Source organism: Oncorhynchus nerka, linkage group LG28 (genome assembly GCF_034236695.1).
Source record: "Oncorhynchus nerka isolate Pitt River linkage group LG28, Oner_Uvic_2.0, whole genome shotgun sequence".
NCBI classification, from domain to species: domain Eukaryota; kingdom Metazoa; phylum Chordata; class Actinopteri; order Salmoniformes; family Salmonidae; genus Oncorhynchus; species Oncorhynchus nerka.
This window is the reverse complement of record NC_088423.1, coordinates 68,331,593-68,347,149: the sequence shown is the minus strand read 5'-3', so window position 1 is coordinate 68,347,149 and position 15,557 is coordinate 68,331,593. Positions and strand designations below refer to the sequence as shown.

At 46.4% G+C, this 15,557-nt stretch overlaps 1 protein-coding gene across 1 annotated transcript in view; it reads left to right on the top strand.

Moving 5' to 3' along the window:
• LOC115118725 (immunoglobulin superfamily DCC subclass member 3-like) overlaps positions 1-14,912 on the top strand; it is a 144,977-nt gene extending 130,065 nt beyond the window's left edge. Inside the window, exons 8-14 of the mRNA XM_065013047.1 lie at positions 1,497-1,744; positions 8,728-8,892; positions 9,238-9,426; positions 9,638-9,742; positions 10,040-10,175; positions 10,278-10,503; positions 13,682-14,912. Coding sequence (XP_064869119.1) covers positions 1,497-1,744; positions 8,728-8,892; positions 9,238-9,426; positions 9,638-9,742; positions 10,040-10,175; positions 10,278-10,503; positions 13,682-13,861 — 1,249 coding nt within the window. The 3' untranslated portion in view covers positions 13,862-14,912. The remainder of the gene's footprint in view (positions 1-1,496; positions 1,745-8,727; positions 8,893-9,237; positions 9,427-9,637; positions 9,743-10,039; positions 10,176-10,277; positions 10,504-13,681) is intronic.
• The last annotated feature ends 645 nt before the right edge of the window (positions 14,913-15,557 follow it).

Sequence of the window (15,557 nt, the reverse complement as noted above, 5' to 3'; positions counted from 1 at the left end):
ATCTAGTCGGCTCGGGGATTCAAACCAGCGACCTTAAAGGTACACTATGATCTTGTCCTTATGCTCATGTTGTGTGTCCCTTCAGTCTTGACAACGACTTTGAATCGGAAAACCCGATAGAACACCCACAGGTCTCAGAGACCACACGCCTACAGCATGAACAAACTGGTCCCTGACTCCTGGACTTCCCTGTTTCAGAGAGGTGCCCTGGAAAGGTGGTGAAGACGGATGTGGGCCATCTGTCTGTGGGGACACCACCAGCCCATTTAAACAGCTGCCGACATATCTAAGTCAACTGGAGTCAGACAGACAATGATATGGAGAGAGGAGATAGATTGAAGTTCGCGTCTGAGGCCTTTCTGTAGAATAGCAGACCTAATCCGCAGGCACAATGTGAGAAATGCATAAGGCATAAAAATAAAAATCCTCCATTTATTTGCAACAGTCATTGATCTTACACTCCCACCTTGAAGCTTTTCAAAAACGCACTCCTCACACTAGCTGTCAGTGTCTATCCCCAAAAAAATGCAATATGCTGGAGGGCTTCATTTCCATATTATGCTCCTCTGTGTTAAATCTTTTATTTTCTCATCCCCTCAGGATTAAGAGGAGAAGAACGGATGATTATGTATTCAGCTCTAATAATTCACCCCCTATGCCCTCCACCCCTCACACACCATCAACCCATCCTACACACATACACACGCACACACACACCCAATCAAGCCATCCTCCAGCAGCGGCAGATAGAGGGAGGAAGGAGGGATTGGAAGAGAGGCAGAGGAGAAGAAGGGTGGAGCGAGAAAAATTGAAAACGGGTGGAGTTCGGTGTGCGCCCCCACCTCCATCTCATCCTCAAGTAATGGGGGAGGGAGGGAGGTAAAAAGGGAAAAGGGGGGAGGATTAGCATTTTCATTCTTGGAAGATACAGTAAGGCACCATTCACATCTACACACACACACACACACACACACAATCCTACTGTACACAGACAGTGCTTGTTTTTGTTTTAATTGTTGTGTTTATTACCTGTCGTATTACGATGCCACATCCAGCAGGCTCATTCTGTAGTGACAGTGCATCTGCTCAGGACTGACACAAACAGGGGGGAACCGGCTAACAGAAATGCCCTACCACTGCTGTATTGTAAATAAGACTTTGATTCAGATGCTACACAGAAGGATTTCATACAGCATTCTATTGTTTGCTTGACTGCCCGCTGTGAGAGTTTTTAAACAAAGCCCTTGTCAGCTTCTGCCGGCTTTGTTTTGCTCAGAAAATGCCACCGCACGCACAATACAGTCATCTTTGAAATCAATAATCATCTCTGAGAGCTTCCTGTTTGCTTTCTCTGCACTACCCAATGATATCCTAATCCTTCTCGCTGCAAACCAGAGACTCACGTCTTTCCTGTGTCTACTTTCCTCCCTCCTCTTTTACCCCTCCTTCTTCCCTCCTCCTCGGCCTCCTCTTCCTCCCCCCTCTTCTTCCTCAAGCACGCTGACCATCTATGGCATCAGTCAGGAGGACGAAGCCATCTACCAGTGCATCGCTGAGAACAGCGCCGGCTCCACCCAGGCCAGTGCCCGTCTCACCGTGCTGTGGGCAGACGGCCTGCCAGGGATGCCCAGTGTGGTGCGGGCCGAGGCCCTCTCACCCAACGCCATCCAGGTGTCCTGGAAGGAGTCCGCCCAGGACACTCAGGAGATCATCGGCTACGTGCTCCACATCCGTAGGACCACAGGTTCGTGGGTAACACCGTCTCTAACACACCACTGGAACACACGATACAGCTCTGCCTCAGGTGAACTGGTTCCCTATGGGGAGATGTTATCCAGTCAGTCAGTACATGCTCTACCGTCTAGCTGTCACCTGCTTACATGCATTAGCTCTCTACGTGACTTATGTTATTTTACTGAGGTTAATGGGATGGCTGTCCTCAGCGTGTAGTAGAGATGATACAGAACAGTAGGGAGTGTGGTATCTACAGTAGGTTGAGTGTTCTGTGTGTTATGGAGCGGTGGGTGTAGACTGTATGGGGCACCAGGTGGCTGTGCTGGGGAGGGGAGGCTGGCTCCCCCAGGGCTGACTACAGCTTCTCTTCCAGATGTACCCCTCCTCTAGCTCCTCTTCCCTTGTGCCCTTTCTGAGAAAGCAGAAAGCAGAAGCGAGGGAGGGAAGGAAGGAGGGAGCTAAAAGGAGAAGGTGATAGCAGGGGAGAGGAAAAAGAAAAGAGTAAGAGGTAGAGAATGAAAAAACAGGAGACAGCAGGAGAGAGGAGAGAGCAGTAGACAGACAGCAAGAGAGAGGAGGGAGGAGAGAGCAGTAGACAGACAGCAGAAGAGAGGAGGGAGGAGAGAGCAGTAGACAGACAGCAGGAGGGAGGAGAGAGCAGTAGACAGACAGCAGGAGAGAGCAGTAGACAGACAGCAGGATGGGGGAGAGAGCAGTAGACAGACAGCAGGAGAGAGGATGGAGGAGAGAGCAGTAGACAGACAGCAGGATGGGGGAGAGAGCAGTAGACAGACAGCAGGAGAGAGGAGAGAGCAGTAGACAGACAGCAGGAGAGAGGAGAGAGCAGTAGACAGACAGCAGGAGAGAGGAGGGAGGAGAGAGCAGTAGACAGACAGCAGGAGGGAGGAGAGAGCAGTAGACAGACAGCAGGAGAGAGGAGAGAGCAGTAGACAGACAGCAGGAGAGAGGAGAGAGCAGTAGACAGACAGCAGGAGACAGGAGAGAGCAGTAGACAGACAGCAGGAGACAGGAGAGAGCAGTAGACAGACAGCAGGAGGGAGGAGAGAGGAGAGACCAGTAGACAGACAGCAGGAGAGAGGAGAGAGCAGTAGTCAGACAGCAGGAGAGAGGAGAGAGCAGTAGACAGACAGCAGGAGAGAGGAGAGAGCAGTAGACAGACAGCAGAAGAGAGGAGGGAGGAGAGAGCAGTAGACAGACAGCAGGAGGGAGGAGAGAGCAGTAGACAGACAGCAGGAGAGAGCAGTAGACAGACAGCATGATGGGGGAGAGAGCAGTAGACAGACAGCAGGAGAGAGGATGGAGGAGAGAGCAGTAGACAGACAGCAGGATGGGGGAGAGAGCAGTAGACAGACAGCAGGAGAGAGGAGAGAGCAGTAGACAGACAACAGGAGAGAGGAGAGAGCAGTAGACAGACAGCAGGAGAGAGGAGGGAGGAGAGAGCAGTAGACAGACAGCAGGAGGGAGGAGAGAGCAGTAGACAGACAGCAGGAGAGAGGAGAGAGCAGTAGACAGACAGCAGGAGAGAGGAGAGAGCAGTAGACAGACAGCAGGAGACAGGAGAGAGCAGTAGACAGACAGCAGGAGAGAGGAGAGACCAGTAGACAGACAGCAGGAGAGAGGAGAGAGCAGTAGTCAGACAGCAGGAGAGATGAGAGAGCAGTAGACAGACAGCAGGAGACAGGAGAGAGCAGTAGACAGACAGCAGGAGGGAGGAGAGAGGAGAGACCAGTAGACAGACAGCAGGAGAGAGGAGAGAGCAGTAGTCAGACAGCAGGAGAGAGGAGAGAGCAGTAGACAGACAGCAGGAGAGAGGAGAGAGCAGTAGACAGACAGCAGGAGAGAGGAGAGAGCAGTAGACAGACAGCAGGAGAGAGGAGGGAGGAGAGAGCAGTAGACAGACAGCAGGAGAGAGGAGAGAGCAGTAGACAGACAGCAGGAGAGAGGAGGGAGGAGAGGGCAGTAGACAGACAGCAGGAGAGAGCAGTAGACAGACAGCAGGAGAGAGGAGAGAGCAGTAGACAGACAGCAGGAGAGAGGAGAGAGCAGTAGACAGACAGCAGGAGAGAGGAGGGAGGAGAGAGCAGTAGACAGACAGCAGGAGGGAGGAGAGAGCAGTAGACAGACAGCAGGAGAGAGGAGAGAGCAGTAGACAGACAGCAGGAGACAGGAGAGAGCAGTAGACAGACAGCAGGAGACAGGAGAGAGGAGAGACCAGTAGACAGACAGCAGGAGAGAGGAGAGAGCAGTAGACAGACAGCAGGAGACAGGAGAGAGCAGTAGACAGACAGCAGGAGGGAGGAGAGAGGAGAGACCAGTAGACAGACAGCAGGAGAGAGGAGAGAGCAGTAGTCAGACAGCAGGAGAGAGGAGAGAGCAGTAGACAGACAGCAGGAGAGAGGAGAGAGCAGTAGACAGACAGCAGGAGAGAGGAGGGAGGAGAGAGCAGTAGACAGACAGCAGGAGAGAGGAGAGAGCAGTACATTTACATTTACATTTAAGTCATTTAGCAGACGCTCTTATCCAGAGCGACTTACAAATTGGTGCGTTCACCTTAAGACATCCAGTGGAACAGCCACTTTACAATAGTGCATCTAAATCTTTTAAGGGGGGGGGTGAGAAGGATTACTTTATCCTATCCTAGGTATTCCTGAAAGAGGTGGGGTTTCAGGTGTCTCCGGAAGGTGGTGATTGACTCCGCTGTCCTGGCGTCGTGAGGGAGTTTGTTCCACCATTGGGGGGCCAGAGCAGCGAACAGTTTTGACTGGGCTGCGCGGGAACTGTACTTCCTCAGTGGTAGGGAGGCGAGCAGGCCAGAGGTGGATGAACACAGTGCCCTTGTTTGGGTGTAGGGCCTGATCAGAGCCTGGAGGTACTGAGGTGCCGTTCCCCTCACAGCTCCGTAGGCAACTCAGTAGACAGACAGCAGGAGAGGAGGGAGGAGAGGGCAGTAGACAGACAGCAGGAGAGAGCAGTAGACAGACAGCAGGAGAGAGCAGTAGACAGACAGCAGGAGAGAGGAGGGAGGAGAGAGCAGTAGACAGACAGACGGAGAGAGGAGAGAGCAGTAGACAGACAGCAGGAGGGAGGAGAGAGAAGAGACCAGTAGACAGACAGCAGGAGAGAGGAGGGAGGAGAGGGCAGTAGACAGACAGCAGGAGAGAGCAGTAGACAGACAGCAGGAGAGAGGAGGGAGGAGAGAGCAGTAGACAGACAGACGGAGAGAGGAGAGAGCAGTAGACATACAGCAGGAGGGAGGAGAGAGGAGAGACCAGTAGACAGACAGCAGGAGAGAGGAGAGAGCAATAGACAGACAGCAGGAGAGAGGAGGGAGGAGAGAGCCGTAGACAGACAGCAGGAGAGAGCAGTGAGGACGTATGGTAACAGAACACCTGTTTCTCCAGCAACGCTAGGTTGGATGGACGCTCTGCCATCCCCATCCTTCATGTAGAGGAGACATGAAAGTGGCTTTTAATTGATAATTGAATGAGATTAAATGTTATGTTGGCATGTCAATGTTTATTTGCTGGGGGGGGTGTGGCAATCGTGTGTTTGTGTGTGTGTTTGTGTGTGAGTGTGCGTGCTGACGTGTGTATCTGTATGGGTGTGTGAGTGTGCGTGCGTGCGTTGTTGCGTGCTGACATGTGTGTATCTGTATGTGTGTGTCTGTATGGGTGTATCTGTATGGGTGTATCTGTATGGGTGTGTGTGGTTGCGTCCTGACGTGTGTATCTGTATGGGTGTGTGTGCAGCGGTGACAGAGTACGTCACCCAGACACAGCTGCTGCTCTCTCCTCTGTAGGACTATCAGATGTATAATTGAAGGTCCCAGGGGCTAGCCTATAGGAACTGCTTTAATGACCTACTAAAGACAGGCTGCCCCAATGGGCTGAGGGCTGGAGGTAGATAGTGGTTATGGGTGAGGAACTTGACTTAAGGGCCATAACGCACTGTAACCCCCTCCCCCTACACCCCTCTTCTCTCTTCAAATTTAACAAGCACTCACCTAGAGCCACCCCCTCGATTCACACAGCTCTGCTGTTCACAGTCACAGCCCCTATTACCAAATGATGCAATCCTGACAGTACACTCTAAAACAAAATTAAATTGTTTCAACTAATTATTATTGAGTAACTAGTTCCACCGCCTTTTTTTGTTTACTAACATTTTTGGTTCAAGTATTACTGCAGCTTCACCTTGACAAAATGCAGGCAAAACTTCAGTCAACTTAAAATGATGTGTTTGCTCAAATTGTGTCATTTATTCAGTCAACTAAAAAGTGTTATTTTTAACCTAATAAATGGCTGTCGAACTAGTTACACACAAAGCGAATTTAACATATCACATTTCCAATTTACATGTTAGACGTTGTGCATGTTAATTTATAGAGTATTTCATATTCAACATGCCCTCACAACCTCTTGGTTCACAGCAGTCCAAGCCTCCTGCTACACCACCACATCTTTGTCTATGACTGCTTTCACCTCTACTGCTACACTTTGCACTTCAAAGTGAATCTCAGCTCTGTTAAAAGTACTGTGTACTCAAGAAAAACTATTTGATATATTATAGTGATTAAGCAGTAATATTAAAACAGAGTAATATGCTATACAGAAAAACCTAACATTGTAAAATAAGTCAATCAAATCAATGATTGGAGACTAACTGGACTTTCTGATAACTGGCACCGGCACGGTGGCGTAGCAGGGGGATTGGAATGCTATGAACCAAGATGTTGCGAGTTCAAATCCCATGTGAGGACATGTTCAATAATGATTCATGTATAAATGCATGATGAAAAGCGCTATGGTTGTGCCAGTTGCTTGGCCATTTTTTTAGTTAAGATGCCCAAATAATAATGTACAGCTGAATGAACAAATGAGACAAGTTGAGCAAACATGTCATTTTGACATTTACTGCATTTTTGGAGCAATGTTTGGGCCAACACATTTTTGTTGTTGTTCAGGTAACACTTGGACCGAGAAGTTGAGTAAATGGCTGTGGAAAAAGTCTGTGTCCTTAAAATGTATATAGTATGTATAAGTTGGAAGTAGGAGCTTAAGTGTTGTTGTCCATTAGTTTACTCCAATTAGGGGAAGGGCGGTAGGGTTAGGGGAATATATATGTATATGGTATATATGTGTACAGTTGAAGTCGGAGGTTTACATACACGTTTTGGTAAGTCGGTTAGGACATCTACTTTGTACATGACACAAGTAATTTTTCCAACAATTGTTTACAGACAGAATATTTCACTTATAATTCACTGTATCACAATTCCAGTGGGTCAGAAGTTTACATACACTAAGGTGACTGTGCCTTTAAACAGCTTGGAAAATTCCAGAAAATTATGTCATGGCTTTAGAAGCTTCTGATAGGCTAATTGACATCATTTGAGTCAATTGGAGGTGTACCTGTGGATATATATCAAGGCCTACCTTCAAACTCAGTATCTCTTTGCTTGACATCATGGGAAAATCAAAGGAAATCAGCCAAGACCTCAGAAAAAATAATGTAGACCTCCACAAGTCTGGTTCATCCTTGGGAGCCATTTCCAAATGCCTGAAGGTACCACATTCATCTGTACAAACAATAGTATGCAAGTATAAACACCATGGGACCACGCAGCCGCCATACCGCTCAGGAAGGAGACGCATTCTGTCTCCTAGAGATGAACATACTTTGGTGAGCAAAGTGCAAATCAATCCCAGAACAACAACAAAGGACCTTGTGAAGATGCTGGAAGAAACAGGTACAAAAGTATCTATATCCACAGTAACACAAGTCCTATATCGATATAACCTGAAAGGCCGCTCGTCAAGGAAGAAGCCACTGCTCCAAAACCGCAATAAAAAAGCCAGACTACAGTTTGCAACTAACTGCACATGGGGACAAAGATCGTACTTTTTGTAGAAATGTCCTCTGGTCTGATGAAACAAAAATAGAACTGTTTGGTCATAATGACCATCGTTATGTTTGGAGGAAAAGGGGGAGGCTTGCAAGCTGAAGAACACCATCCCAACCGTGAAGCACGGGGGTGGCAGCATCATGTTGTGGGGGTGCGTTGCTGCAGGAGGGACTGGTGCACTTCACAAAATACATGGCATCATGAGGAAAGATAATTATGTGGACATATGGAAGCAACATCTCAAGACATCAGTCAGGAAGTTAAAGATTGGTCCCAAATGGGTCTTCCAAATGGACAATGACCCCAAGCATACTTCCAAAGTTGTGGCAAAATGTCTTAATGGCAACAAAGTCAAGGTATTGGAGTGGCCATCACAAAGCCCTGACCTCAATCCTATAAAAAATGTGGGCAGAACTGAAAAAGCATGTGCGAGCAAGGAGGCCTACAAACCTGACTCAGTTACACCAGCTCTGACAGGAGGAATGGGACAAAATTCACCCAACTTACTGTGGGAAGCTTGTGGAAGGCTACCCCAAACGTTTGACCCAAGTTAAACAATTTAAAGGCAATGGTACCAAATACTAATTGAGTGTATGTAAACTTCTGACCCACTGAGAATGTGATGAATTAAATAAAAGCTGAAATAAATCATTCTCTCTACTATTATTCTGACATTTCACATTTTTAAAATAAAGTGTTGATCCTAACTGACCTAAGACAGGGAATTTTTACTGGGATTAAATGTCAGGAATTGTGAAAAGCTGAGTTTAAAATGTATTTGGCTAAGGCGTATGTAAACATCCGACTTCAACTGTAAATATTACTAATATTATGTATAAATATTTTAAATAATATAATATTTTCTTTTATATACTATATATATATATATATTTACAAATATATATATATGGGGGATTGGAAATAATTACATTGATGGAAGCCACAATCTATCTCCAGATATTAAAGTTGATCTACCCCCTAAAAACACATGTGGTGGAAGCAGTTATTTTTCTACAGTGTACAAAAAGCAGTTAAATTAAACCATCTCTTTCTCCCTCCCCCTTCAGACCCTGTGGAGATGGAGTACCAGGAAGCCGTCAGTAAGGTGACTCTACAGCAGGTCGTGGGTGATCTGGAGCCCTCCACCGGCTATACCTTCTATGTGAAGGCTTACACGTCCCGCGGAGCCAGCAAGCCCTCCGAGAGCGCCACCGAGAGCACGCTGGGCGAAGGTGTGCCTTGGGAACACACACACACACACACACTTGCACAAACACAAACACACACACACACACACACATAAACGCTCACTTAATTGGTGGTAATTACATGGACCAAAAAAGTTTTTTTATGAGTTGTTTATTGTAAAGGTTCTGTAAAACACCTACAGGAGTCTGTAGTACAGTAGCCACATACCTGACTGAGATATACTGAGAAAGTACTAAAGCCCTTTTTTATAGACTAAAACATGGTTGACTTAACAAGCCTGACGGCTTGTGTTTAGTTTAATATATCATGTAAGTTATTTTTGTTATGTGGATATTTAGTGGATTCTAACACCACCGTGTGTGTTTCAGTGCCAGCACCCCCGTCACTGTTCATTAAATTGGTGAACAGCAGTGTGGTGCAGGCGGTGTGGGAGCCATCCTCTAAGATGGGCCAACATGAGGGCTTCAGGCTGTACTACAGGAGGGTCCACACCCCCCTCTTCACCGGACCACTCTCCTTCACCCGCAACGTCACCCAGTACAACATCACCCAGCTGGGTGAGACAGGGGGACATGGGCTGGGGGAAAGGAGGATCCGTGGAGACGTGTTGAAAGGATCGTTACACGGTCAATGTGTTTAACGTGATGCCTTGAGTGATTGTACATTAGAAGCCAACTCTATTCACATAGCTATATGTTTCAACTGATCTCTCTATCTCTCTCTCTCTCTCTCTCTCTCTCTCTCTCTCTCTGTTCCTCCTCTCCTCAGATCCAACCCTGGTGTATGAGATTAAGGTTCTGGCCTTCAACCAACACGGAGACGGCAACGCCACCATGCGCTTTGTCTCACTGAAGGAGGCTGTGGAGAAATCAGGTGACTTCCTGCTGCCCGCACACCCAAACACAAACACCCACGCAGACCAGGGTTCACACGTCCTGTAATCTTTTCAGAGCAGCGTTGAAGAGGCCTCATGCAGGCTGCTGTTGTGTGTTTACAGCTCTCCGTTTGACTGGATCACTCCATGCTGCCACAGCATTGGTAGTCTGGCTGGCAGCACTAGATTAGGTTGTGGGTGTACTGTATGACAGCTCTGTGCTGTGGGCTTTGTTTCTCTGTGTGTATGTGGCATTGCTGTTGTCCTGACTGGGCCGTGTGTGTGTGTGTCTACAGTGCTGAACACCCCCTGTGACTGTGTGAAAGATGAACAGAGCAAGACCTCTACAACCGGAATCATCATCGGCATCCATATAGGAGTCACCTGCATCGTATTCTGCATGCTCTTCCTCATGTTCAGCTACAGGGGGAGGTGAGTATTGGTGCAACAACAAGGGGACTATGTGTGTCTGTGTGGGCTTGATCCTGGCATGGGGCCTGACGGTGGGTTTTTGTGTGAATTGTGTTCCTCCAGGTTGATGACGTGTAAGACAGTGCAGGCCACCCCCCAGGCCGGGCGTAACATTGCCCTGGAGTTGTCCTCCACCTCCCAGGGGGCCCTGGCCTTAAACGGGGTGAGCAGATCAGGCATGGAAGGGAACGGCAGCCTTGCTGGGAAGAGCAGGGGAGACAGCAACGAGCTGGAGAGACTCTTCTCAGGCCCTTCCCACTGTGGAGACCTAGCAGACAGTTCACGCATGGTGAGTAGAGGGCCTGTCACCAAGTAGTCAACTGAAATCAAGTCATAAGAGTTCAATTTATCCAGGTCTAGAATGATGCAATGGGCTAGATTTACGTTAGATTTACATTAGATTGGCCATTTTCTACAGTTGAAGTTTACATACGCCTTAGAAAAAATACATTCAAACTCAGTTTTTCACAATTCCTGACATTTAATCCTAGTCAAAATTCCCTGTCTTAGGTCAGTTAGGATCACCACTTTATTTTAAGAATGTGAAATGTCAGAATAATAGTAGAGAGAATGATTTATTTCATTGTTTATTTCTTTCATCACATTTCCAGTGGGTCAGAAGTTAACATGCACTCAACTAGTATTTGGTAACATTGCCTTTAAATTGTTTAACTTGGGTCAGATGTTTCGGGTAGCCTTCCACAAGCTTCCCACAATAAGTTGAGTGAATTCTGGCCCATTCCTCCTGTCAGAGCTGGTGTAACTGAGTCAGGTTTGTAGGCCTCCTTACTCGCACATGCTTTTTCAATTCTGCCCACAAATATTCTATCGGATTGAGGTCAGGGCTTTGTGATGGCCACTCCAATACGTGACTTTGTTGCCCTTAAGACATTTTGCCACAACTTTGGAAGTATGCTTGGGGTCATTGTCCATTTGGAAGACCCATTTGCGACCAAGCTTTAACTTCCTGACTGATGTCTTGAGATGTTGCTTCAATATGTCCAAGCCAAGTCAACAAACAGATCACTGACCATCTCGAATCCCACCGTACCTTCTCCGCTGTGCAATCTGGTTTCCGAGCCGGTCACGGGTGCACCTCAGCCACGCTCAAGGTACTAAACGATATCATAACCGCCATCGATAAAAGACAGTACTGTGCAGCCGTCTTCATCGACCTGGCCAAGGCTTTCGACTGTCAATCACCATATTCTTATCGGCAGACTCAGTAGCCTCGGTTTTTCTAATGACTGCCTTCCCTGGTTCTCCAACTACTTTGCAGACAGAGTTCAGTGTGTCAAATCGGAGGGCATGTTGTCCGGTCCTCTGGCAGTCTCTATGGGGGTGCCACAGGGTTCAATTCTCGGGCCGACTCTTTTCTCTGTATATATCAATGATGTTGCTCTTGCTGCGGGAGATTCCCTGATCCACCTCTACGCAGACGACACCATTCTGTATACTTCTGGCCCTTGCTTGGACACTGCATGTACCTAGGTGTCTGGCTAGACTGTAAAATCTCCTTCCAGAATCATATCAAACTCCAATCTAAAATCAAATCTAGAGTCGGCTTTCTATTCCGCAACAAAGCCTCACGCCGCCACACTTACCCTAGTAAAACTGACTATCCTACCGATCCTCGACTTCGGCGATGTCATCTACAAAATAGCTTCCAATACTCTACTCAGCAAACTGGATGCAGTTTATCACAGTGCCATCCGTTTTGTTACTAAAGCACCTTATACCACCCACCACTGCGACCTGTATGCTCTAGTCGGCTGGCCCTCGCTACATATTCATCGCCAGACCCACTGGCTCCAGGTCATCTACAAGTCCATGCTAGGTAAAGCTCCGCCTTATCTCAGTTCACTGGTCACGATGGCAACACCCACCCGTAGCACGCGCTCCAGCAAGTGTATCTCACTGATCATCCCTAAAGCCAACACCTCATTTGGCCGCCTTTCCTTCCAGTTCTCTGCTGCCTGTGACTGGGACAAATTGTACAAATCGCTGAAGTTGGAGACTTTTATCTCCCTCACCAACTTCAAACATCTGCTATCTGAGCAGCTAACCGATCGCTGCAGCTGTACATAGTCCATCGGTAAATAGCCCACCCAATTTACCTACCTCATCCCCATACTGTTTTTATTTATTTACTTTTCTGCTCTTTTGCACACCAGTATCTCTACCTGCACATGACCATCTGATCATTTATCACTCCAGTGTTAATCTGCATAATTGTATTTATTTGCCTACCTCCTCATGCCTTTTGCACACAATGTATATAGACTCTCTTTCTACTGTGTTACTGACTTGTTTATTGTTTACTCCATGTGTAACTCTGTGTTGTTGTCTGTTCACACTGCTTTATCTTGGCCAGGTCACAGTTGTAAATGATAACTTTTTCTCAACTAGCCTACCTGGTTAAATAAAGGTGAAATAAAAAATATACAAAATAAATGTCCACATAATTGTCTTTCCTCATGATGCCATCTATTTTGTGAAGTGCACCAGTCCCTCCTGCAGCAAAGCACCCCCACAACATTTTGCTGCCACCCCCGTGCTTCACGGTTGGGATGGTGTTCTTCAGCTTGCAAGACTCCTCCTTTTTCCTCCAAACATAACGATGGTCATTATGGCCAAACAGTTCTATTTTTGTTTCTCCAAAAAGTACGATCTTTATTCCCATGTGCAGTTGCAAACCGTAGTTTGGCTTTTTTATGGCGGTTTTGGAGCAGTGGTTTCTTCCTTGCTGAGCGGCCTTTCAGGTTATGTCGATTTTTGACTTGTTTTACTGTGGATATAGATACTTTAATACCTGTTTCCTCCAGCATCTTCTCAAGGTCCTTTCCTGTTGTTCTGGGATTGATTTTCACTTTTCGCACCAAAGTACGCCTATCAGAAGCTTCTAAAGCCATAACATAATTTTCTGGAATTTTCCAAGCTGTTTTAAGGCGCAGTCAACTTAGTGTATGTAAACATTTGACCCACTGGAATTGTGATACAGTGAATTATAAGTGAAATAATCTGTCTGTAAACAATTGTTGGAAAATATTTGTATCATGCACAAAGTAGATGTCCTAACTGACTTGCCAAAACTATAGTTTGTTAACAAGAAATGTGTATAGTGGTTGGAAAACGAGTTTTAATGACTCCAACCTAAGTGCATGGAAACTTCTGACTTCAACTGTAAATTCCCATATTGAAGCTGGAATCGTTATTTGGTGAAACTGCAACGGCCGTTAACGATATTACAACAACAACATAGTTACTGCAAACAACTAACACAGTTTTTTCCCCCTGGCATTATTGCACAGGCGGTAGAACAGAACAATTTGTACTGCAATTTTTTTCCAGAACGACGCTCCTCACCTCGTCAACAAAACAATAACAACGCCAGTGGGCGGACAGCGGCTCTGTTTCCCCTACTACTCATTCCATCTTTAACTACATTACTGTGTGTGTGTTTCCAGTTGGATAGATCCCTGGTGTCCTGTGCGCTGAACGAGACCCAGTTGTCCACTCTGCCGCTGGTTGACTTCAGCCTTGTGGTGGAGGGGGACAGAGAGACGCAGTTCCAGAGGCCTCCAGCAGAGGGCCGGGCGGCCAGTGACAGGGCTGTGGCCGGGGTCACCCAGCAGAACCAGACCTGATAGAAGCATGAACGTCAAGTCTGTGACACTGTCACAGTGTCACCTCAGACTCGTATCACACTCAGGTCGACCGAAGTATTTCTTTTCCTATTAGTTTTTCTTTGTGCAAAGAATTGTATTATTGGTAAGTTAAATAAGTCGCCTCTGGAAAAGTTATAGGGTCTTGGACTCATTCTTGGAGGTGTCCCCGGCCTAGGTTTTTGGTGCGCTTTTGTGATGGACAGCTAGGTTTTAGCTTTGGCAGGTGAATTAAGTGTTCTTGTTTTTTTGTTTTACTTCCTTCATTTTCTGGTTGCCGGCAGCACACAGAATAGATATCCAGAATGTCTTTGTTATACACTCATCATTTTATCTCCGAGTCGAATATGTTTTTATTCCTCTACTATCTCACAAAATGGTTCTAAGTTATTGGTCTTATTTCTACTATTTCTTTCAATGTCAAAGACTGCTGCCTCCTCTCAGCCTAGCAAGGATTCCACAAACGCATCCAACAAAGACTTAAGGCCTTCTTCCAGTGATTTCATATATTCTCTGTCTCAGGACTTTTCTTTTCAGTGATATCAATGTTTTTTTATTAGTTCTCGGCCTTCATACAGGTTCTTAACTTGGCTCTGTGAACCTTAGGATTCAACAAAAACCTACCTCAGCCGGAATGAATGTGACGTGGGAAACCTTTTGGATCCGTCTTTTCCCCCTGCGTTCAGTTACTTTTACATGTAGAGCGATCGGTTCGTAAAACACGAGAACAGGTGCCACGCTACCTCAGATGTCAAGAACCGCCGCTCTCCTGCTTGTCGAAGCGAGGGAAAAAAAGAAGAAGAAAAATCAAACGGAAAGCACTTCAAAACGCTGAAGTCCACGTTCTACCTCAAGATAACAATGTTGTAGTTGTTCTTTCTTTCATAATGAAACATGTACTTCTGTTGTGAGAGCTTCCTGGCTTCCCTCTGTCGATGAATTGCTGTTTGTGGATATGTCAGTACCTCATGCAAGTTGACAGATGAAATTGTTGTAAGAATTCTACTTGTAAAAGAAATGTTTCATAGTTTTCCATCGTGTTTGCGTGAGATATTTTCTCTTTGTTTTATTTGAATCTTAGTTGCTTCTGTTGATTGAAAAGACTGTTAGCGATGCACTGCACTGCCACTAATCATTTCAGGACAGTTTTACTGCTATGTGAGAACTGCTGCAGATATTCCATTGGGCAGGTGAGGATTTAGTTACATTTACACTCGATTGAGACATCATATGTGTATTTATGAATGATTGCAGGATGGAATTGTGCGCGCGTGTGTGTGTGTGTGTGTGTGTGTGTGTGTGTGTGTGCGGTATATGTGGTATATGTGATGTATTTAGATAAATAAGCACAAATGTATCAAAATGTCATTGTAGGCGTTGACAACCACAAATATTAATGTATCTGATATGATCCCAGGTAATTGGCTTTTCAATTGGCAATAGTGTTGTTCTAATCTGATATTTTGGTCTCTGCCTGTCAATCACTCCGAGCTGTGGCACAGTGCACTCCTCTTGTTATAGTTCATCAATTCAAATCAATTGTCTTCTGTCGTAATAGCCAAGACTTCTCGAGCCTGTCCATCCCAGATCCCTCACTCCATCCCTCCTCCACACTGGCAAATGAAAGTGCTTCAGGAAAACCTTGATCACAGCGCTGCATGCCAATCCAGAGGGAGAT